Genomic DNA, 23,630 nt, shown 5'->3' on the forward strand with positions numbered 1-23,630 from the left:
TAAACTCGATAATTTCATTTGGCCCTAACATTATCGTGGCATTTAATAAATGCAAGAATAATCGTGTTTTATCCAAACAAAAATACCAAGTCGAGTTTGTATTCTAGTTTTAATAAATCGGTCTTTTATTACACATGGGGGGCAGGCGGGCAAACTAACCAAATCACACAACCATGCAAGAACAAATAAAGGCAGCTGTTCAATCGGTAAGGTACTTGTTATTTACAGTCAGGCTGTTTTATCCAGGGGTCCCCTACCAGTGCCTCGGGGCACCATGTTGCTCCCCAACCCCTTGGATGTTGCTGCCACTGGCCTCAAAGCAGGTGATTATTTTTAAATTTCTGGTTTGGAGGCAAGTTTTAGCTGCATAAAATCCAAATGTAACGCCAAACAGAGCCTTCTGTAGGCTACCAGTCCATATATGGGCTACCAAATAGCCAATAACGGTCTTTATTTGGCACCCCCAGTGTTTCATGCGTGTGTTGCTCCCCAAGTCTTTTTACATTTAAATGTGGCTCACAGGTAAAAAAGGTTGGGGATCCCTGGGCTAATTAAACCACCACATATCTGACTGAATAGCAGTAACCCACTCTTTAAAGTAGATATATTGTGTGGGGAAAAAAAAAAATGTGACAGTGCATTACACTCCTCTAAATATAAGGATTGTGCTCAAAGTAGTGTTTCAGACGGATTTATTGAGAAATTCCCCCCAAACCCCACTAGCCCCCCCCCCCCACCATCTGTTCCACTTCCTGCTGCCTCCATTCCCAGGCTGTGCAGGGGGGCTGGCAGCATTGTGGGATAGGAACCAATCAGCAGCTAGGCTGACCCAATAGGGAACTGAAGCCTGTCTGTGCTTGTGTGAGTGCAGGGCTGTGATTGGCTCTCCACCTCCTACTGTGCTTCTGGCAGGGACCGTTAGGACACGCCCACCCCTCATATGAAACCCAGACAGGGACCTGAGAGGATCTATAGGGATGTGCTAATGATGGCAATTAGCTCAGAGTGAATATTCATTATTGCCTACAAGATTAGGGGTGGTTCCCTTATGCTATATATGTCTCCTTGAAGCTAACTGGCTGAGCAAGCAGATCTGTGCCCCAGCCCCTGTGGCAGGAATGGACAAACACCATCCAGATTACAGTGTATGTAAGCCTAAAAACATGTTTTTTGAATGAATAATGGAAATTCATGTAAAAGTGAATTGTAGTTACATGTATTGGCTGGGAATACCTTGTAGTTGGACACATTATCTGGCTACTTACCCGAATCAACTCCTGGCCTCTCCATTGGGTTCAGGGGATCTTTAGAGTCTGTTTTTTCTTCCTTTACCCTTATGGGCAATTTCTCTGGATCAGTCACTGGGGCATCTGTCAGAAAGGCACAAAACTGGTTGTGAAAAGCTGAAGTACTGACTCCATGGGCCATAAATGCTATATAAGCTGTATGAGGGAACATATTCCTGGGGGTTAGACCCTTTTACATGTAAAACAGGGCTGAAATGAATATATTATTCAGCACAAACAGATAGAAACTTACAACTAAAGCAACATTACTGGCCCTTAAAATGTGAGTAGTGAGTGGAGCGTCAGGCAGGGCTACACTACAAGCATGCACTGGAACCTATTCTCAATCTTTGTCTGCAACACTGCTCAAACCCCTCTTATAGTAGCACAATAAACACATCTTGTACAGGGAGGAGTTTATCCAATGGGGGAGGAGTCACAAGGCTCCACTTCCCACCCAGATAAATATCTACTCACAGGACAAGCATGACTCCATGTTGGGAATGGGCGGGACACCTCTGGCTGTGCGCAGATAGGAGGTTCTTCAATCCTCATTCACTGCATGAACAAAAATACAAACAGTATGAGCCCTTCCATGGGACCTACCCACAGGGTACAGTAAGTGCTCTCTGGCTTAAAGTAGCAGTAGCACATCAATGTGTCAGCTAATTTGTATCTTAGACAAAAGGTTAAAAAACCCCTAACCCTGTAGGCAATTATGAATAATATCCGGTGCTGGTTTCCCTTTGGGCTAAACATTAACCCTATCTGTAACAATGGCCCCTTTATTGGGGCTCCCTATAGATCCTCTCAGGTCCCTGTCTGGGTTTCACATGAGGGGTGGGCGTGTCCTAATGGTCCCTGTCAGAAGCACAGTAGGAGGGGGAGAGCCAATCACAGCCCTGCAGTCATACAAACACAGACAGGCTTCAGTTCCCTATCAGGTCAGCCTAGCTGCTGATTGGTTCCTATCCTACAGTGCCGCCACCCACCCTGCACAGCCTGGGAAAGGAGGGTGGAGTCAGTGGGGCTTTTGAAGAAGTTTCCAATAAATCAGCCCAAAACACTACTTTTTAAAGCACATTCCTTCTTTCTACAATTCATTGGCACAATATTGTTTTTCAAACAATGTATCCTTTTAGCGTGGGTTACAATATACTATTGAAGAATATTTTGATGTGTAAATTCATATTCACAGGCATAAATATATATATATATTTTTTTTTTACACACTGTTGGCTCTGATCCCTACTCACATGCCCCATACATTCCTACAGAGGAACACAACACAAAGGAGTAGGTCAGCCAAAAAAAGCTGATTAAAGAGGTGACAGGGGGTTATCTTTGCTGACATAGCGCTACTGTGCCTCCAGCAATGTACAGCACCTCTACAACTTTTGAAAATCTATGTTTTTTTGCAGCCACCACTGCCTCTTTAGGATTATACACCATATAATCCTACACCTCATTCAGTCATGTATTTTGCCTTTTAAAATGCCAAAAAAAAGTTTTGTTCAGGGACTTTTAGAACAGCCTATGAATTCCTGCTGAAGAGATCAGCCCAACAGAGAAGCAGCTCTTCCTACACACAACCAGCTTATATACCACTGAACACAAAATAAAGGGTAGGGGGAATTTTATTATATAGCAGACGAGATACCAGAGTTGAGAAACATAATCTCAGCCATAAAGCAGGGCAGGACTGCTGCTTACAATGGGGGGGGATCAGATAGGATCTGTGCCACTGTGACAGAATGCTCTGTTATACAGATAGCTAGAATCTCAGCCATAAAGCAGGGCAGGACTGCTGCTTACAATGGGGGGGGGGATCAGATATGATCTGTGCCACTGTGACAGAATGCTCTGTTATACAGATAGCTAGAATCTCAGCCATAAAGCAGGGCAGGACTGCTGCTTACAATGGGGGGATAGGATCTGTGCCACTGTGACAGAATGCTCTGTTATACAGATAGCTAGAATCTCAGCCATAAAGCAGGGCAGGACTGCTGCTTACAATGGGGGGGGGTGGGGGGATCAGATAGGATCTGTGCCACTGTGACAGAATGCTCTGTTATACAGATAGCTAGAATCTCAGCCATAAAGCAGGGCAGGACTGCTGCTTACAATGGGGGGGATCAGATAGGATCTGTGCCACTGTGACAGAATGCTCTGTTATACAGATAGCTAGAATCCCAGCCATAAATCAAAGTAAAGTTAAAAGCAGACAGGAGATTACAGTTTATTACACATCTATACTCACAAAATAACTTTTGTTTTACAGAATATATAGAAGTTAATTTGTCCAAAATGTCTCTGCTTTGCTAAATATTTCACATCTTTCTGGCACATGTAGTGTCCCATTATATCAATATTTTGCACAACTGTGCCAGCAATTCCTAAAACATGAACTAAATGACGGTTACTCTGTAGGATTGCAACTTTTTATCATAGTCCCTTTCGCAAGGGAGCAGAGGTAAACAATACATCTATGCTAATATCAGCTCTTTTTGGTTACCAGGATCACTCAATATAGCAACCAGTGATATTTCATTTTGGAGAAACGCAAACTCACGTATGTATAAAACATTTACAAATGGAAATAGAGCCCTGAACAGCAAGCTGGCCGACATGCTAGAATGCAACTTTGCCCAACTTCCCCTTAGCAGCCTTGCATCACATCCCCATTGCCCTAGAGAACGGCCCGACCTGAGCAGGCAAAGGGGAAGTCACTGTGCCACGTGTGAGCGGCTCCAACCTGCGCCCCTGCCAGGACCCAGGTCATTTCTTGCCTTTCACAATAAGACCCACAAGATTACTCTAACATGACCAATTGCAAGAATATGGGTTTGTAGCCACATAACGCTTTCAAAGGCCACAAAGTGTAAGTATATTGGGGCTTAACATAGCATTTCCTTGAATAAAACAATAGGCACAATGTATGTATCTCCGCCCAATTTGGGCAGCTACCTGGTTGCCGGACCCCTAGCAACCAGATTGCTGCTAAAATTGTATCTGGGCAACCGAAAAGCTGAATCAACTGCAAATCGTCTCAGAATATCCCTGTCTTAAAGGAACAGTAACACCAAAAAAATGAAAGTGTCTACAAGTAATAATATAATGCGCTGTTTCCCTGCATTGCTACAGCTGGTGTGTTTGCCTCAGAAAGACTACTATAGTTTATATACATTAGCTGCTGTGTAGCCCCGGGGGCAGCCATTCCTGCACTGGTACAGCTGGGGTGTTTGCTACAGAAACCCTACTATAGTTTATATAAATACCCCGCTGTGTAGCCCCGGGGGCAGCCATTCCTGCACTGGTACAGCTGGGGTGTTTGCTACAGAAACCCTACTATAGTTTATATAAATACCCCGCTGTGTAGCCCCGGGGGCAGCCATTCCTGCACTGGTACAGCTGGGGTGTTTGCTACAGAAACCCTACTATAGTTTATATAAATACCCCGCTGTGTAGCCCCGGGGGCAGCCGTTCCTGCACTGGTACAGCTGGGGTGTTTGCTACAGAAACCCTACTATAGTTTATATAAATACCCTGCTGTGTAGCCCCGGGGGCAGCCATTCCTGCACTGGTACAGCTGGGGTGTTTGCTACAGAAACCCTACTATAGTTTATATAAATACCCCGCTGTGCAGCCCCGGGGGCGGCCATTCCTGCACTGGTACAGCTGGGGTGTTTGCTACAGAAACCCTACTATAGTTTATATAAATACCCCGCTGTGTAGCCCCGGGGGCAGCCATTCCTGCACTGGTACAGCTGGGGTGTTTGCTACAGAAACCCTACTATAGTTTATATAAATACCCTGCTGTGCAGCCCCGGGGGCAGCCATTCAAAGGAGAAAAGGCACAGGTTACTTAGCAGATAACAGATAAACCTCCATCTACTAGTTATCTGCTACCTAACCTGTGCCTTTTCTCCTTTTTTCCAGCTTGAATGGCTGCCCCCGGGGCTACACAGCAGCTTATTTATATAGTAGCTTTTCTGTAGCAACAACACCAGTTTTTTGCAGAGCAACAGCACATTTTAATTACTTTAAAACACTTTTTTTTATGTTACTGTTCCGTTAACCTTCCTAATGCCGCAACCCTTTAATACAGTCCCTCATATTTCAACCAGAAAATGATTCCTAAAACCATCGGAAATATGTGTTTTCCCACGGTCTTGGGCGACCCCTGTGAAAGGGCCATTCCACCCCCAAAGGGGTCCCGACCCACAGGTTGAGAACCGCTGCTCTAGATACAGTATACCAAGTTAATTTAAAGGGTAACTATCCCTTTTAAATGAAAATAAATCGTTACTATTCAGCCAAACTATTAAAAGGGGTTGTTCACCTTTAAAATTCACTTTTAGTAAAATGTAGTCTTTTAGAGAATTTGCAATTGGTCTTCATTCTTTACGATTTGGGTTTTTTTAGTTATTTCACTGTTTGTTCAGCAGCTCTCCAGCTTGGGGTTTTAGTAGCTAGGGTCCCAAATTACCTTAGCAACCAGGGAGCCGTTTGAATGAAAGGCTGGTATATGAATAGGAAAGGACTTGGATAGAAATACATAACCATAAGGATAAATCTGTAGAACATGAAGCAGTAGTATTTGCCGTACCGCAGAACAAGCCCCGGGGTGCCCGGCTACAAGGTGAGGCTGCCATTGTACAGGGATTAATGCTGCACAGTAGGGGAGGCGGCGGCTAGCTCAGTAATGGGCACCAGTCGCTTCTCCCTTATCAGAAGCAAAGCCGTTATACTCACACAACACCCGCCTCGGCGCATTTAGAGCAATAGGAGCGGCTAAATCCCTGCCCCACACACTACAGAGCCGACTTTCATCCGAGCCGGGAGTGCAAAGCATGATGGGAAGCGGCCTCCTCTCGCTTTCTATCGCGATATTTCCCGTTCTGCAGCAGTTAGGAACCGCGGGAGAATGGAGGCGGGAGCACAGCGGGACACACAGGGTGCTTTAGCCCAGCTCTGTCACATAAGGGCTACCGCTGAAGCGTAAACGGCCCAACTGCTTTCTCCTGCGGTTTGTGCGATATGATTTAGCGCCAGACACGCAAAGCAATTGGGGGAATATTCTGAGGATAATGGTCGCGTCCAGTGGGGGGACATCAAATCTCCCCCTGTGGCGTGACGTTTGGTAGCGGCGGGCAGTCGGGGAATGAGACGGCTGGATAGAGCCCCTGGGGGGGAATCTGTGTAACCAGATACCCTCTCTTTCATTCCCTAATCCCTGCCTTTCGGCGCGCACAGGGTTACTGACTCGTTTTAAAGCGACAGCATCTATAAATAGGGCACATTCCGCCCATTGTTTTACTTTAAAGGGCAACTCCAGCCTCCAAATCAAAATGTGTTAAAAACCTCCACACAACCATGAAACCTTATATACATATCACTGTAATCCGTTCCTTCCAATAGTATGAAGAAATAGCATTTCTATTTGCTGAAATTCAACTGCAAAACAGTTATCTTTCGGCATCATTTGAAATCCTGGCAGGGGAGGAGGGACTAAATCAGGGCTGCCAGATTTATGTTTCCAAACCAGCCAAAGTCAGTTTTAAAACTAGCCAAAAGCCACTTCAAAAGTAGCCCAATATGCGCACTGAAAATAAACCCTCTAAAAAATAATCACTACCCAAGCCCTGTGCCCCCTCTCCAGTTACTGGGATGGCTGATAATTCCCTCTGGGCCCAGTTACTGGGATGGCTGATAATTCCCTCTGGGCCCAGTTACTGGGATGGCTGATAATTCCCTCTGGGCCCAGTTACTGGGATAGCTGATAATTCCCTCTGGGCCCAGTTACTGGGATGGCTGATAATTCCCTCTGGGCCCAGTTACTGGGATGGCTGATAATTCCCTCTGGGCCCAGTTACTGGGATGGCTGGTAATTCCCTCTGGGCCCAGTTACTGGGATGGCTGGTAATTCCCTCTGGGCCCAGTTACTGGGATGGCTGATAATTCCCTCTGGGCCCAGTTACTGGGATGGCTGATAATTCCCTCTGTGCCCAGTTACTGGGATGGCTGATAATTCCCTCTGTGCCCAGTTACTGGGATGGCTGATAATTCCCTCTGGGCCCAGTTACTGGGATGGCTGGTAATTCCCTCTGGGCCCAGTTACTGGGATGGCTGATAATTCCCTCTGGGCCCAGTTACTGGGATGGCTGATAATTCCCTCTGGGCCCAGTTACTGGGATGGCTGATAATTCCCTCTGGGCCCAGTTACTGGGATGGCTGATAATTCCCTCTGGGCCCAGTTACTGGGATGGCTGATAATTCCCTCTGGGCCCAGTTACTGGGATGGCTGATAATTCCCTCTGGGCCCAGTTACTGGGATGGCTGATAATTCCCTCTGGGCCCAGTTACTGGGATGGCTGATAATTCCCTCTGGGCCCAGTTACTGGGATGGCTGATAATTCCCTCTGGGCCCAGTTACTGGGATGGCTGATAATTCCCTCTGGGCCCAGTGCAGCTGGGAAATCACTACAGAAATGGATTCAGAATGTTGCATTAACCCCAGACATGATATACATATGGGTGCGTTAAACTACAACTCTCAACAGCCCCAAGCTATCCTGAGAGTAATATCTTAAGGATCACAAAACACAGAAAGAAATCGCCAGCGCTCGGTCTAACCCACGCTGTAGTGTTGACCAGCTGCTAGAAACACACTATTGTGCCAGCGCTCGGTTTAACCCACAATCTGGAGTTGACCAGCTGCTATAAACGATAAAAAGCCATTAATTATACACAAAGAGAAAGAACGTTTGCCAGCGCTTAGTTTGCCTTTAAAAATAATTTTTACAAAAAATGAGGCTGGCAAACTTTCTTTCTCTTTGTTTATAATTAATGGCTTTTTATCGTTTATAGCAGCTGGTCAACTCCAGATTGTGGGTTAAACCGAGCGCTGGCACAATAGTGTGTTTCTAGCAGCTGGTCAACGCTACAGCGTGGGTTAGACTGAGCACTGGTGATTTCTTTCTGTGTTTTGTGTACAAATTGTAGCCAAATTTTGCTTCTAGCTGCTATGTAGCCTTTAAACCAATGAATTACTTTCATGTGTGTGCTAATGAGCTGGGGCTTAAAAGCTCCCTGCTTTTCCACTAGAGCCTTTTTGAGCTAAAGGTAGGTGCAATAGGTCTTAATACTCACATTGTTTGCTGGGGGGCTTTATTTTAATTGCATCACAGACTCAAAGTCATTAGACAGTGTAGGACTCACGTACAATGAGGGGCCTTGACGTGGCACGTGAGCTTACATATTTTGGCTAAAGTGTGGTACTAACACCTCATTTTTTGTAAAAATTATTTTTAAAGGCAAACTAAGCGATGGCAAACTTTCTCTCTCTTTGTATATCTTAAGGATCAACTGTAGAAAGTTAGTAAGTGGCAGCCCCCCCACATCCCAGTAGAAAGTAACAGTACAATCACATACCCTATAGAGCAGGGAGCAGGGGGTAGAACTGCCCCACATCCCAGTAGAAAGTAACAGTACAATCACATACCCTATAGAGCAGGGAGCAGGGGGTAGAACTGCCCCACATCCCAGTAGAAAGTAACAGTACAATCACATACCCTATAGAGCAGGGGGTAGAACTGCCCCACATCCCAGTAGAAAGTAACAGTACAATCACATACCCTATAGAGCAGGGAGCAGGGGGTAGAACTGCCCCCACATCCCAGTAGAAAGTAACAGTACAATCACATACCCTATAGAGCAGGGAGCAGGGGGTAGAACTGCCCCACATCCCAGTAGAAAGTAACAGTACAATCACATACCCTATAGAGCAGGGAGCAGGGGGTAGAACTGCCCCACATCCCAGTAGAAAGTAACAGTACAATCACATACCCTATAGAGCAGGGGGTAAAACTGCCCCACATCCCAGTAGAAAGTAACAGTACAATCACATACCCTATAGAGCAGGGAGCAGGGGGTAGAACTGCCCCACATCCCAGTAGAAAGTAACAGTACAATCACATACCCTATAGAGCAGGGAGCAGGTTAAAGGGCAGACAGGTTGAGCCTAAATAGAATAGAAATGGGAGCCTCTGTCTATACTGTCCAATTGCATGCTGGGTATTGTAGTTTTATATTAATCCTAGCTGTAGGCTAATTGTTAGATACAAACTACATTACCCAGAATGCAGTGGGACAGGCAAGTCAAGTTTACTAGGGGAATAAACTTTGGCTAGTTTTCAAACTACAAACCCGCCAAGGCTCAAAAAAATAGCCCAAATATGTACCTTGGCGGGTTTGTACTTTGGAAACCCACCTGGGCTTTAAATTAGTAGTCCAATTTGGCAGAAAAACAGCCAACCTGGCAACCCAGGACTAAATCACAGAACTTCTCCACAGCTTTGCCTGCAGGAACTACATTACCCACAATGCATTGCACTGACATTCCTATCTTTATTAACATCATGTGCAGGGAATTGTGGGATCTGGAGGACCGGCACTTTTCAGTTTTTGGTGAAAAAAAAGACACATTTACAAAAAGTGTCTGTAAATTAATCTCAACAACATTTCAAACTGTCGTTTTACTCGTTAATTTGAAGTGCTTCTGCGTTACATCTCTTACAGGGGCCCCATTGGGGGGATCCTTAGCATATTAATGGGATTAGCAGCCTATTGTCAGGGGAGAAGTTTCAGTCTAATAGAAACCCTAGAGCCTCATTAACATTTTAATAAACAAGTTTTTACTTCATATCTGCATTATTAAATCTTTAGTTAAAGGAAAAGTAAAGCCTCCCAGGCAAATTTTTAGTTTTAGCAGCAGGGCCCCCTCTTTAATCACTTCACTGACACTTCATAAAACTATAGATATTTGGCACTGGCACATTCATGAAACATGCAGATCACTGTTTTGCAAAACAAAATAGGACAAATTCACCAATCGCTAATTTGAAGCTGGGCTATGTTCATTGAGCTCACCTCTCCCTTCCTTTATAAACAGGGCATTTTTTTCAGAGCTCCCCATCTCTTGTTAAACAAACCCCTCCCGTATCTAAAGAGCAGCCTTTGTGCGGCTCATTATCAGGGGCTTTTCAGTGGACTGGTAATTAGTATTATCTTCTCTGAAGTTCTTTGGCACCAAGAGGTACTAAAGTGAAACTGGCTTTATATTTATATTCATTCAGCTCATATTCTGAGCTGAATGAGCCCCTCTATCAGCCCCTGCAGCGGGATTAACCCCCAGTCCCACAGCCGCCCCTCTCTATCAGCCCCTGCAGCGGGATTAACCCCCAGTCCCACAGCCGCCCCTCTCTATCGGCCCCTGCAGCGGGATTAACCCCCAGTCCCACAGCCGCCCCTCTCTATCGGCCCCTGCAGCGGGATTAACCCCCAGTCCCACAGCCGCCCCTCTCTATCGGCCCCTGCAGCGGGATTAACCCCCAGTCCCACAGCCGCCCCTCTCTATCGGCCCCTGCAGCGGGATTAACCCCCAGTCCCACAGCCGCCCCTCTCTATCGGCCCCTGCAGCGGGATTAACCCCCAGTCCCACAGCCGCCCCTCTCTATCGGCCCCTGCAGCGGGATTAACCCCCAGTCCCACAGCCGCCCCTCTCTATCGGCCCCTGCAGCGGGATTAACCCCCAGTCCCACAGCCGCCCCTCTCTATCGGCCCCTGCAGCGGGATTAACCCCCAGTCCCACAGCCGCCCCTCTCTATCGGCCCCTGCAGCGGGATTAACCCCCAGTCCCACAGCCGCCCCTCTCTATCGGCCCCTGCAGCGGGATTAACCCCCAGTCCCACAGCCGCCCCTCTCTATCGGCCCCTGCAGCGGGATTAACCCCCAGTCCCACAGCCGCCCCTCTCTATCAGCCCCTGCAGCGGGATTAACCCCCAGTCCCACAGCCGCCCCTCTCTATCGGCCCCTGCAGCGGGATTAACCCCCAGTCCCACAGCCGCCCCTCTCTATCGGCCCCTGCAGCGGGATTAACCCCCAGTCCCACAGCCGCCCCTCTCTATCAGCCCCTGCAGCGGGATTAACCCCCAGTCCCACAGCCGCCCCTCTCTATCAGCCCCTGCAGCGGGATTAACCCCCAGTCCCACAGACAGTGCAGGGAGGAGGAGGAGGAGGAGGAGGAGGGAAAAGCACTTACCCAGTAGCCCAGGCTGGAGATGTGAGTGCAGGGGAGGGGAATGCCAGGGACACAGGGGGAGGGAGTTACAGGCAGGACACAACTCCAAGCCTGCTTCTGACCGAGTCCCTTACATCTCAGCTCTATCCGGCCTGTGTATGGGAGGAGGAAGTGACATCATCCAGCCTTCCCTAAGAGGCGGTACCTAGCTCCCCCCACCAGTGACATAGCCCCGTCTCAGCCAATAAAATAAACGCTGACATTAACCTACGACCTGCCACCCATAGAAGGGTGCACCGCCATTTTACTGGTGGTTACAGCTTGTAGCATTAACAGACCATGTAGACTTTGATAAGTGAGTACATAATAGTAAGGGTCATGTCTCTCAGACTCACATGTTCCCCTAAACAGCACAGCACTCAACAACACTCTTGTACAATGGTAATAATGTTGTCGCAGTGTAAGCACATTTTTATTCTCAGATAATGCAGTTTTGCTTGGAGGATATATATATATATACACACACATACATGCAATTGCTATTAAAGGCAGGGTTTGTCCTTTTTTATTCTCTGCCCTGGGGGCTCTGAATTTGAAACAGTATAATACAAGGCAGCAGCCTGACAGACCTGACTCGCTGGGGGAGACTGACCCCTGAAACACTGTAACACAAGGCAGCAGCCTGACAGACCTGACTCACTGGGGGAGACTGACCCCTGAAACAGTGTAACACAAGGCAGCAGCCTGACAGACCTGACTCGCTGGGGGAGACTGACCCCTGAAACAGTGTAACACAAGGCAGCAGCCTGACAGACCTGACTCGCTGGGGGAGACTAACCCCTGAAACAGTGTAACACAAGGCAGCAGCCTGACAGACCTGACTCGCTGGGGGAGACTGACCCCTGAAACAGTGTAACACAAGGCAGCAGCCTGACAGACCTGACTCGCTGGGGGAGACTGACCCCTGAAACAGTGTAACACAAGGCAGCAGCCTGACAGACCTGACTCGCTGGGGGAGACTGACCCCTGAAACAGTGTAACACAAGGCAGCAGCCTGACAGACCTGACTCGCTGGGGGAGACTGACCCCTGAAACAGTGTAACACAAGGCAGCAGCCTGACAGACCTGACTCGCTGGGGGAGACTGACCCCTGAAACACTGTAACACAAGGCAGCAGCCTGACAGACCTGACTCACTGGGGGAGACTGACCCCTGAAATACTGTAACACAAGGCAGCAGCCTGACAGACCTGACTCACTGGGGGAGACCAACCTTTGCAATATTGTTTAAAAAGTCATAACCAGGAGATAAGCAAATGCTGCTTTCAATAGCAGTTACATATACAAATAACTTTTTAAGCACTAAAAAGCATATTGGAAGGTTGCTTAGAATTGTGTTTTCTTTTATAAGGCAGAACAAAGTATTATATGTCCTTTAAACATGAATAATCAAATTAGTGTTAAGGGTTAGTATTACGCCAAACCTGCCCTATCCAAAATAGCAATAAATAAACCCTGGTATTAATAATACCAAGTTTATTAACATGGGTTTAGATGTATTTATTAGTAAATTATATATAATACTGTTAAAAATTCACTTATAAACCCAAATGTCAGATACATTGTGTAGAGCTGCCTGGTAAATAATTTGAAATCAACAAAGGAGAATAAAGCACAGACACAGGCAGGAACATGATTAGCGCTATGTTACTATATGTATAGGTCTCACAGCTGCCCCTTTCTATTAACCCCCAGTCCCACAGCCGCCCCTCTCTATCGGCCCCTGCAGCGGGATTAACCCCCAGTCCCACAGTCGCCCCTCTCTATCAGCCCCTGCAGCGGGATTAACCCCCAGTCCCACAGCCGCCCCTCTCTATCAGCCCCTGCAGCGGGATTAACCCCCAGTCCACAGCCGCCCCTCTCTATCGGCCCCTGCAGCGGGATTAACCCCCAGTCCCACAGCCGCCCCCTCTCTATCGGCCCCTGCAGCGGGATTAACCCCCAGTCCCACAGCCGCCCCTCTCTATCAGCCCCTGCAGCGGGATTAACCCCCAGTCCCACAGCCGCCCCTCTCTATCAGCCCCTGCAGCGGGATTAACCCCCAGTCCCACAGCCGCCCCTCTCTATCAGCCCCTGCAGCGGGATTAACCCCAGTCCCACAGCCGCCCCTCTCTATCAGCCCCTGCAGCGGGATTAACCCCCAGTCCCACAGCCGCCCCTCTCTATCAGCCCCTGCAGCGGGATTAACCCCCAGTCCCACAGCCGCCCCTCTCTATCAGCCCCTGCAGCGGGATTAACCCCCAGTCCCACAGACAGTGCAGGGAGGAGGAGGAGGAGGAGGAGGAGGGAAAAGCACTTACCCAGTAGCCCAGGCTGGAGATGTGAGTGCAGGGGAGGGACAATGCCAGGGACACAGGGGAGGGAGTTACAGGGGCAGCAGGACACAATTCCCAGCCTGTTCCTCACATCTCGGCTCTGTCTGGCCTGTGTATGGGAGGAGGAACTGACATATTTCCGCCTTCTCTAAGAGGAGGTACCTACTAGCCCCGCCCAAGAGCTCATTCCGACCAAATAAAATAAATATTCATTCTGTTGCCCATAGACGGGTACACCGCCATTTTACTGGTTGTTAACCCTTTTAGTATGTCAGTGTCATGCAGGGGGGGCCTGTCCATCAGACTTATATGTCCCCACAAGCAGCACACCGCTGAGAAACCCATTTTGAACAATAGTAATAATATCCCTCTCCATGGAAGCCTATTAAGTGGCTTTCTGCCCCACAATCGATAACACAGTAAGCAGTAATTACTTGAAAGGGGACAATGGAAAGTCCAACTACACTTATAGGTTCCTTTGTAAGGACTCACAAAGCAACATGAAGCAGCTGTTGCAGCACAACAAGGATTTAGCCTGTGCCAAGGAACTATGGGTATTTATTAACCCTGCATGTGCTGAGGGAGCTATGTATGACTGATAATGAGGAGGAATGCATTGTGTTTATTTTTAGCCCCCTTGTAGCTGCCAGACTCCCCCCCTGCTGGTGTATATGTCTCCACCGGGGCTCTTACCTCATAACCGTAACGTCACAGACACTGTGGATTCAGTTTCATCTCTAATTTCACTTTTAATACGACAATGACACTGATACGTTGAAAACAGTTTGCAGTTGGACTTTTTTAATGTATTTTTTTTTTAATTATATAGCCCAAATCTCACCCTAACTGGTCTATTAGGTAAGTCACACTGAGCTTATAAGTAGTGATGGGCGAAATGTTTCGCCAGGCATGGATTTGCGGTGAATTTCCGCGTTTCGCCATTGGCGGGATTGTTTTGCGAAACGGGGTGAAAAAATTCACCACGGAAAAATTCGCTGTGTGTTCAAAAATTGTTGCGGGCATTAAAAGAATAGCCGCGGGCGACAAAAGAATAGCCGCGCGACAAAAGAATAGCCGAAGGCAACAAAATAATAGCCGCGGGCGACAAAATAATAGCAGCGGGCGACAAAATAATAGCCACGTGACAAAAGAATTGCCGCGGGCGACAATATTTTTTGACGTGCGATATTTTCGCCGCTTCGCAAATCTTTTGAAAGATTCGCAAATTTTTCGGCGAAATGAAACGGGACAGATTCGCTCATCACTACTTCTAAGACCTGAATCCTGTTGTCCGTAGCGGCCCAGCTTATGTATAGCAGTACCAGGTCACTAATAGTGACGAGCCAATATTTTCGGCAGGCATGGATTCACTGGGAATTTCCGCATTGCACTATTGGCGAATTGTTTCACGAAACTTAAATATTTTGCAAGTCAAAAAAGTCACAGTTACGTCAAAATGACCGTGCTTGCAGCAAAGTAGGAGCGGTCTCAGCAAAAAAATAAAAGACACGACAAAAAAAGATGTGAGCGACAAAAAAGTTGCGCAGATTTTTCCCTGTTTCACAAATTTTCTTGTTGTTCGCGAATTTTTCAGGGGAAGCAAAACGGGACAGATTTGCTCATCACTAGTTACTAACCTTTGGAAATACTGGCAGCTGTAGAGTTACATGAAGAACCTTAAAGGAGACATATCCTATAAAAATGATGAATGTACCAGTGAATTATACTCCTCTAGATATAGAAGGATTGGGCTTTAAAAAGTTGTGTTTCTGACTGATTTATTGAGAAATTCCACAAAAACCCCACTAGCCCCGCCCATCTGTGCCACTTCCTGCTGGCTGAATTCTCAGGATGAGCTGGGGAGCCGGCGGCCCTCTGTACCCTGCACTGTAGGATAGGAACCAATCAGCAGCTAGGCTGACCTGATAGGGAACTGAAGCCTGTCTGTGCTTGTGTGAGTGCAGGGCTGTGATTGGCTCTCCCCCTCCTACTGTGCTTCTGGCAGGGACCGTTAGGACACGCCCACCCCTCATGTGAAACCCAGACAGGGACCTGAGAGGATCTATAGGGAGCTCCAATAAAGGGGCCATTGTTACAGATAGGGTTAATGTTTAGCCCAAAGGGAAACCAGAACTGGATATTATTCATAATTGCCTACAAAATTACCTTTTTTTCCCATTTATCCAATATGTCTCCTTTAAACCTTATATTTTGGGAAATTCAATGTTAATCAATGTATTCTTGACAATAAGGCATATATAGCTCCAATTATTCGAGTATTAGATTATTTAAAACACACAAAACTTGAACTTACATTAACGGCCTGTAATTCCCATTTGGACTTCAGGAAATGGCTAAGGACTGCATAGAAAGCCTCACTGCACCCCCACCTAATGGTTTAAAATTTAGTCATGAGAACAACTTTCCTTTTTTTGAGTACACATTAGAACTGCTTTCAGCTAACCTATTGTTTCTACTACTCCCATGTAACTGGAGGAGTCCCAAGCCGGACTTGGATTTCTTACTATTGAGTGCTATTCTGATACCTACTGGGAGCTGCTATCTTGCTCCCTTCCCATTGTTCTGCTGATCGGCTGCTGGGGGGGAGATCACTCCAACTTGCAGCGCAGCAGTAAAATGAGACTGAAGTTTATCAGAGTACAGGTCACATGGCTGTGGCACCCTGGGAAATGAAGAATATGGCTAGCCCCATGGGAAAAACAGATTACAATGCAGGATTCTGCAGGAGAAGCTCTATTAACTGATGGGTTTTGTAACAAACAGGTTTTCCCATGACTGTAACTGTTTTTCAGTCAACTTACAACACTCCCATTAGAGGAATATGCTGCCATGAAGGCAATGTATTTGACTGCTATCTACCGTCCATGGATAACAGTGTCACACCTGCCACTCATATTTGCCTAGAATTTGGCTAATATTATTTAAATTCAAATTCAAGCATAAATCATGTCAGTAATAATAACAATATTCACGTAGAAATTCTGCCACTTTCTTATACAGGTTTGTGTTCTGCTCAATTCGTATCACATTTATTGTTTTAGAGTCACAAACATTTTCAATCAATTCATTCTCTTTGGAGGCCTTTTTGCAAGGGAATGATGTTCTTTCAGAGATGAATGTACAATAACAATGAGGAATTTATTGATGATAATTCTATATGTGAGTATGAAACCGTAAATCTTATGGTCTTAACTTGGCTTTTTCAACAGCTTTGATTTTGCTGAATGGGAGGGTTTGGTGCCTTTGAATTTTTTAAACATTTTTAGTGCTTTAAAACTTGCGTGTAAATGTAATTACTATTGAAAGCAGCATTGGCTGAACTCCTGGTTGTCAGGTCTGTCAGGCTGCTGCCTTGTGTTACAGTGTTTCAGGGGTTAGTCTCCCCCAGCGAGTCAGGTCTGTCAGGCTGCTGCCTTGTGTTACACTGTTTCAGGGGTCAGTCTCCCCCAGCGAGTCAGGTCTGTCAGGCTGCTGCCTTGTGTTACACTGTTTCAGGGGTCAGTCTCCCCCAGCGAGTCAGGTCTGTCAGGCTGCTGCCTTGTGTTACACTGTTTCAGGGGTCAGTCTCCCCCAGCGAGTCAGGTCTGTCAGGCTGCTGCCTTGTGTTACAGTGTTTCAGGGGTCAGTCTCCCCCAGCGAGTCAGGTCTGTCAGGCTGCTGCCTTGTGTTACAGTGTTTCAGGGGTCAGTCTCCCCCAGCGAGTCAGGTCTGTCAGGCTGCTGCCCTGTGTTACACTGTTTCAGGGGTCAGTCTCCCCCAGCGAGTCAGGTCTGTCAGGCTGCTGCCTTGTGTTACACTGTTTCAGGGGTCAGTCTCCCCCAGCGAGTCAGGTCTGTCAGGCTGCTGCCTTGTGTTACACTGTTTCAGGGGTCAGTCTCCCCCAGCGAGTCAGGTCTGTCAGGCTGCTGCCTTGTGTTACAGTGTTTCAGGGGTCAGTCTCCCCCAGTGAGTCAGGTCTGTCAGGCTGCTGCCTTGTGTTACAGTGTTTCAGGGGTCAGTCTCCTCCAGCGAGTCAGGTCTGTCAGGCTGCTGCCTTGTGTTACACTGTTTCAGGGGTCAGTCTCCCCCAGCGAGTCAGGTCTGTCAGGCTGCTGCCTTGTGTTACAGTGTTTCAGGGGTCAGTCTCCCCCAGCGAGTCAGGTCTGTCAGGCTGCTGCCTTGCGTTACACTGTTTCAGGGGTCAGTCTCCCCCAGCGAGTCAGGTCTGTCAGGCTGCTGCCTTGTGTTACACTGTTTCAGGGGTCAGTCTCCCCCAGCGAGTCAGGTCTGTCAGGCTGCTGTCTTGTGTTCCATTGTTTCAGGGGTCAGTCTCCCCCATCGAGTCAGGTCTGTCAGGCTGCTGCCTTGTGTTACACTGTTTCAGGGGTCAGTCTCCCCCAGCGAGTCAGGTCTGTCAGGCTGCTGCCTTGTGTTACACTGTTTCAGGGGTCAGTCTCCCCCAGCGAGTCAGGTCTGTCAGGCTGCTGCCTTGTGTTACAGTGTTTCAGGGGTCAGTCTCCCCCAGTGAGTCAGGTCTGTCAGGCTGCTGCCTTGTGTTACACTGTTTCAGGGGTCAGTCTCCCCCAGCGAGTCAGGTCTGTCAGGCTGCTGCCTTGTGTTACACTGTTTCAGGGGTCAGTCTCCCCCAGTGAGTCAGGTCTGTCAGGCTGCTGCCTTGTGTTACACTGTTTCAGGGGTCAGTCTCCCCCAGCGAGTCAGGTCTGTCAGGCTGCTGCCTTGTGTTACAGTGTTTCAGCCAGAGCCCCCAGGGCAGGGAATAGAAAGGGACAGGCAAAAATATGTAATGAATATATATTGCAAAGTTGCTTAGAATTATGTTATGTGGCCAGTCCTACCCTCACATGACAACTGGCAACTGAAATGCAAAATCCCGCAGGTAAAATCCTTATCCTATGGCTCATTTAGCTGTGGGACTGGGTTTGGTGGCACAGACTGATTAATTAAATCATAAAATTTGTCAGTAAAATGACATATACAAAAAAAATCTTGCATTACCTGCCTGAGTAAAGGCCCTAGAAGCTTTCTCGGTTTGCTTAAGAGAGAAGCTGCCATTTTAAATAGCTTCCTGCTGCTGCTCTAGCCTATAACTCAGATCTCACATTCCTATTGGGGGGGGTGGTGAGTTTTTAGCATTCTTATGGGAGGGGGAGCAGGAGAGGGGAGAGAGCTGAGCAGGTTCTGGCCCCGGGAATGAAGGATTTTTCTGAGAGAGGAAGTCTGACACAGAAGAACATGTGACACAAAAGGAGAGAAGAAATCCTGTTTCTTTTGTGAGTGCTTACGGTAGTGCTGGGCGGTATACCGGTTGGTGGGGGGGGCCACCAATATTTATTATTTATTTTTTATTTATATACCGTCAAATACCGTGATACCGATATAATTTTGAAAAATACCGTGATATAAATTTTTGGTCATACCGCCCAGCTCTAGCTTACGGCTGTATTTACATAGACCTTTCTGATAAAACTGAGTTTGTACCTTTCCTTCCCCTTTAAAAGACAAATTCACAAGTTGAGATAGAGGTTTGTGAATCAGTTGGGAAATCTGACTCCATTTTTATTTTGACTCAAAATCAGCACTTTTGTGAACCCCCCCTTCTCTTGTACTGATTATCAGTAGGGATGAGCGAATCTGTCCCGTTCCACTTCACCTGAAAATTTGCGAAACTACAGAAAAATTAGTGAAACGGTTCTTGTTTTGATTCGGTATTTGGCCAAATCCCAAAATAGTGGATTCGGTGCATCCCTAGCTCTGACCCAATGGTACAATCTGCCAAGCCAAGCAGAAGGCCCAAGCTTGGACGTGCATATGGTTTCACTATGGAAAAGGAATGTTATTATATAAACCCAGCCCCTAAGTTATATGTGTAACACCTATTTCAGCTCAATAGCTGCTTTCCCGGACTAGTACCAGTAGAACATGGGTTACACTGTACTCTCTTACCCAGAATGGGCCTTCGCTAAGTGGAAGAGGAAGGTGAGGGTGTTGTGCAACTACACCTCTCTTGCTGCTATGCAGAAAACTGAAACCAGAGGGCGCCAGAGGTTCTTGCAAATAACAAAATGATAAGTGTTTATTGAACATCCACAGGGTTTACTCACAATACAGCTTCAGAGGCCATTGGTATATGCAACACATACCGAGTGTATATTCAGACTGACACTCTCCTGCGGGCAGACTGGCAGGAATCTCCCTTCACCTCTGTGACACACCCTGTAGCAGATCCCTCAGGGAATTCTCTATCCTGATTCCCTATTCACTTGGATCCCTACACTACAGGCAATGTGGCCTGGGAGAACTATCTCCAGAAAAACTGCAAATCCTATGCAGGAGCTCAGTGCTGCTCATTCTAGCTCAACCCTAACTGCCTTACACTCCTAGAGGGTACTATAAAGGGAGCTACACCTGCCTCTATCTAATGCCTCATTCACGGGACCCTGTTCCCCGACTTCACTGGGCCTGGGCCCATGCCCTGGGCTCTCAGCACACACACACCTTGTCCCTAAGGTGGAAGCAAACAACAGGAAGGTGCCACTCCTCTCCCAACACTATACCAAAGTCAGGCAGGATGTGGTCACTATACCTTCTAACCAATAGCACACATGTTAATGAACTCACTTAGATACATTCCCTTCTGCCCAGCAACTAAGGGAACTGAACCTGTAGGGATTTAAAGCCAAAGGAGCCATTTAACCCTATGGGTCCCTACATATGCATTTTCTGGTGTTTGTGAAGGCTGTGCTTTGCAGAGAAGTCTTTCCCGCATTCCATACATGAGAAGGGTTTCTCCCCTCTGTGAGTCAGCTGATGTCTCTGAAGGCTGTTTTTATGAGAAAAGTTTTTTCTACACTCAGTACAGGTGAATGGCTTCTTTCCTTTGTGAGTCATATAATGTCTCCGCAGGTTGTTCTTGTGAGAGAAACTTCTCCCGCATTCTGTGCAAGCAAATGGTTTCTCCCCCGTGTGGATCACCTCGTGTGTCACCAGGTTGAGCTTGCGAGAGAAGCGCTTCCCACACTCTTTACAGGTGAAGGGTTTCTCCCCCCTGTGAATCATCTCATGCCTCAGGAGATTGTTCTTGTGACAGAAGCTCTTTCCGCATTCGTTGCAGGTGAACGGTTTCTCCCCGGTGTGAGTTTTCTGGTGGCTGTGGAGGTTGTTTTTATGAGAAAAGCACAGACCACATTCTGTGCATGAGAATGGTTTCTCCCCTTTGTGAATAGTCTGGTGTATTAATAAACTGGTCTTATGAGAGAAGCGTTTCCCACATTCTGTACATGTAAAAGGTTTTTCTCCCGTGTGGATCTTTCGGTGGCTCTGCAGGTAGCTCTTGTGAGGAAAGGTTTTGCCACATTCGGTACATAGGAAAGGTTTCTCCCCTTTGTGAATCATCTCGTGTATCATGAGACTATTCTTATGGGAGAAGCTCCTCCCACATACTGTGCATGCAAAGGGTTTCTCTCCGGTGTGAATCCTGTGGTGATTTAACAGCACCCTCTTCTGTGAGAAGCTTTTCCCGCATTCGGTGCAGGTGAATGGTTTCTCCTTTTGGTAATTGAAGAGCTTATTCTTTCTAGGAAATGGCTTCTCCTTGGTGTGGGGCTGCCGGTACTCACTACTCGTTATTGTCTCATCCTCTGTATAAATCAGCGGTCTCATAGCTGAATCCTCTGTCTGCTGCCGGCTAGAATGGTTCTTCCTTGTACAGATGCAGACGTGACTAAGGAGATCACTCTTAACAGAGAAGCTTTTCTCACCTTCACTGCAGATAAATCCCGATGCTTTGGATGGTGCCGCGCAGCCCTGTAGGGAATCTCTGTTTGTATGTAATGGATTGGAGAGGTTATTGCAGCCAGGCACTTGTGCTCTCTGCCCACCTAACTGTGATCTTCCTCCATTGTTCAAGCAATGAGAAGTAAAGAAAAAAGCTATTAAAGGAGACATTGCCCAGACCAGATCAGACCAGGCCAGTGGTTCCCAACCTTGTTTGCACCACAGACCGGTTTCAAGCAAGACTGGGGATGGGGGGTGCAGTGCAACTAGTGCTAGTTACATTTTATATTATGCACTTTACTATTAATATTATTATTACATACAGCTTAATAAAGTACTTTGGTCCTTGTCGTAATCAGTAGAAATCTTCCTGGGCTTTGCATAGCTATTGTCATGGCTGTAAAACGCATCAGGGAGTTGGGATCACAAGTAATTGGGAGCAGAGGTGGCCTGGTTCAGCACAGCCCACGGCCCGGCACTGGTCCCCGGACCGGTGGTTGGGGACCCCTGCCCTATGCGCTCCCCCGGGCCGCTCCCTCCCCAAACCCCACAGCCATAGGAGGGACTGGGCAGCAGGGGCCCCAGGACCACAGGTCCTGCTGTACCTTAGTCCCCACTCGGCAGGTGGGCCCGGCGTGACTGGGAATGGGGGATGGGCGGGCAGCAGGGGGCCCCTGTTGGGGTGTGGGGGCCACGGCAGGGGTAGTGGCGTAACTTGGTTGCACCGAGCCCACCTGCAGAAACATCTTCTGTCCATCCTCCCCCGCACCCCTTCCAGCCTCGACAGCACCAGTAAATTTAAGATATGCTGCCCTGGCCTTCCCGTGGCCGTGGGGTCTGCTGTATATATAGTTACGCCACTGGGCAGGGGCCCCTAGGGTGGCAGCCCCCAGTCCGACCCTGGACAATGTGTGAAACACAAGAATGTGCCAGTGCTCTCTACTCCTCTAAATATAGAGGGAATGTCCTTTTTAAAGTAGTGTTTCGGCCTGATTTACTGAAAATTTCCCCCCAAAACCCGACTAGTTCCGCCCATCTGTTCCACTTCCTGTTGTCTCAGTGAAGATCCCCTTAGTGGCCATTCTTTGTTCTTCCTCTAGGGCTCACCCAGCAAAGTAAGTGCCTCACTGTGAAGATCTACTCATGTCACCAGCTTATTTATTCATCATTTTGGCTTTGTAAAGAAGCCCATTAATACACAACAGCCAAGTGTATGGCCAGTTTTATTTGTTATTCTCTGTGATTTAGGTGAACAGTTCCAGTGTAGCCCCACTAACCCCAATATCAATGCCGGTGTCACAAACATAACTCCTGGCTACTTACCCCCAACTCCTGGCTACTTACCCCCAACTCCTGGCTACGTACCCCAACTCCTGGCTACTTACCCCCAACTCCTGGCTACTTACCCCCAACTCCTGGCTACTTACCCCAAACTCCTGGCTCCTTAACCCCATCAGCGAGAGTCTCACTTTCCATTCCGTCACCAGAGTCACATTCTTCCTTTATCTTTACCTGTAATATTTCCAGTGCCTCCTCTTGGGAATCTGATATTGGAATAACAAACAAGGGCATACACATCAGTGGCAGCAGGAATGCCCCAGGGGGACATATAGGGTATAGACAGAAACAAGAGGTATCGCCCATTGCATTATACACCTTAGAAACAAGGACGTTTGTACCTTTGATAGTTTTTTTGTGCTGCTTTAATAAGAATTTCCCCATTCTTTATAGCCATTTGACTTCCCCTACCTGACAGGGAACTGCCAGTTACCTTTCCCTGCATAAGGGTAGAGCTGTGATTGGTTAGCCACATCCTACTGGGTTTCTGGGGAAGCTTCACTCAGCAGAAAACAGCCCCAAATGCATCTATGGGAAGCTCCAATAAAGGTGTAATTTTTAGAAGCACCATAGATTCTTTATTATGGGCTGTGTAATAAGGGTGATATTAAAAGATACTTCATTTTGCTCATTTTGGGCCAGTTTCCCCAAATGCATTCATGTGTGAACTATAAATAATCCCAACCACAGCATATGTTTCAGTGATTTGCACCCCTGTATTACAGAATGTCACTTGGTCTCTAACTGACCCAACACC

General features: G+C 47.4%; 1 protein-coding gene across 1 annotated transcript in view; it reads right to left on the reverse strand.

Moving 5' to 3' along the window:
* The window catches only part of LOC105945411 (zinc finger protein 615-like), a 31,314-nt gene extending 9,462 nt beyond the window's left edge, over positions 1-21,852 (reverse strand). Inside the window, exons 1-3 of the mRNA XM_031903960.1 lie at positions 20,469-21,852; positions 6,042-6,247; positions 1,266-1,370 (exon numbers count right to left, since the gene is read on the reverse strand). Of these exons, the coding sequence (XP_031759820.1) occupies positions 1,266-1,370; positions 6,042-6,247; positions 20,469-21,706 (1,549 nt within the window). The 5' untranslated portion in view covers positions 21,707-21,852. The remainder of the gene's footprint in view (positions 1-1,265; positions 1,371-6,041; positions 6,248-20,468) is intronic.
* Positions 21,853-23,630: the final 1,778 nt, after the last annotated feature.

This window comes from Xenopus tropicalis, chromosome 6 (assembly GCF_000004195.4).
Source record: "Xenopus tropicalis strain Nigerian chromosome 6, UCB_Xtro_10.0, whole genome shotgun sequence".
NCBI lineage: Eukaryota > Metazoa > Chordata > Amphibia > Anura > Pipidae > Xenopus > Xenopus tropicalis.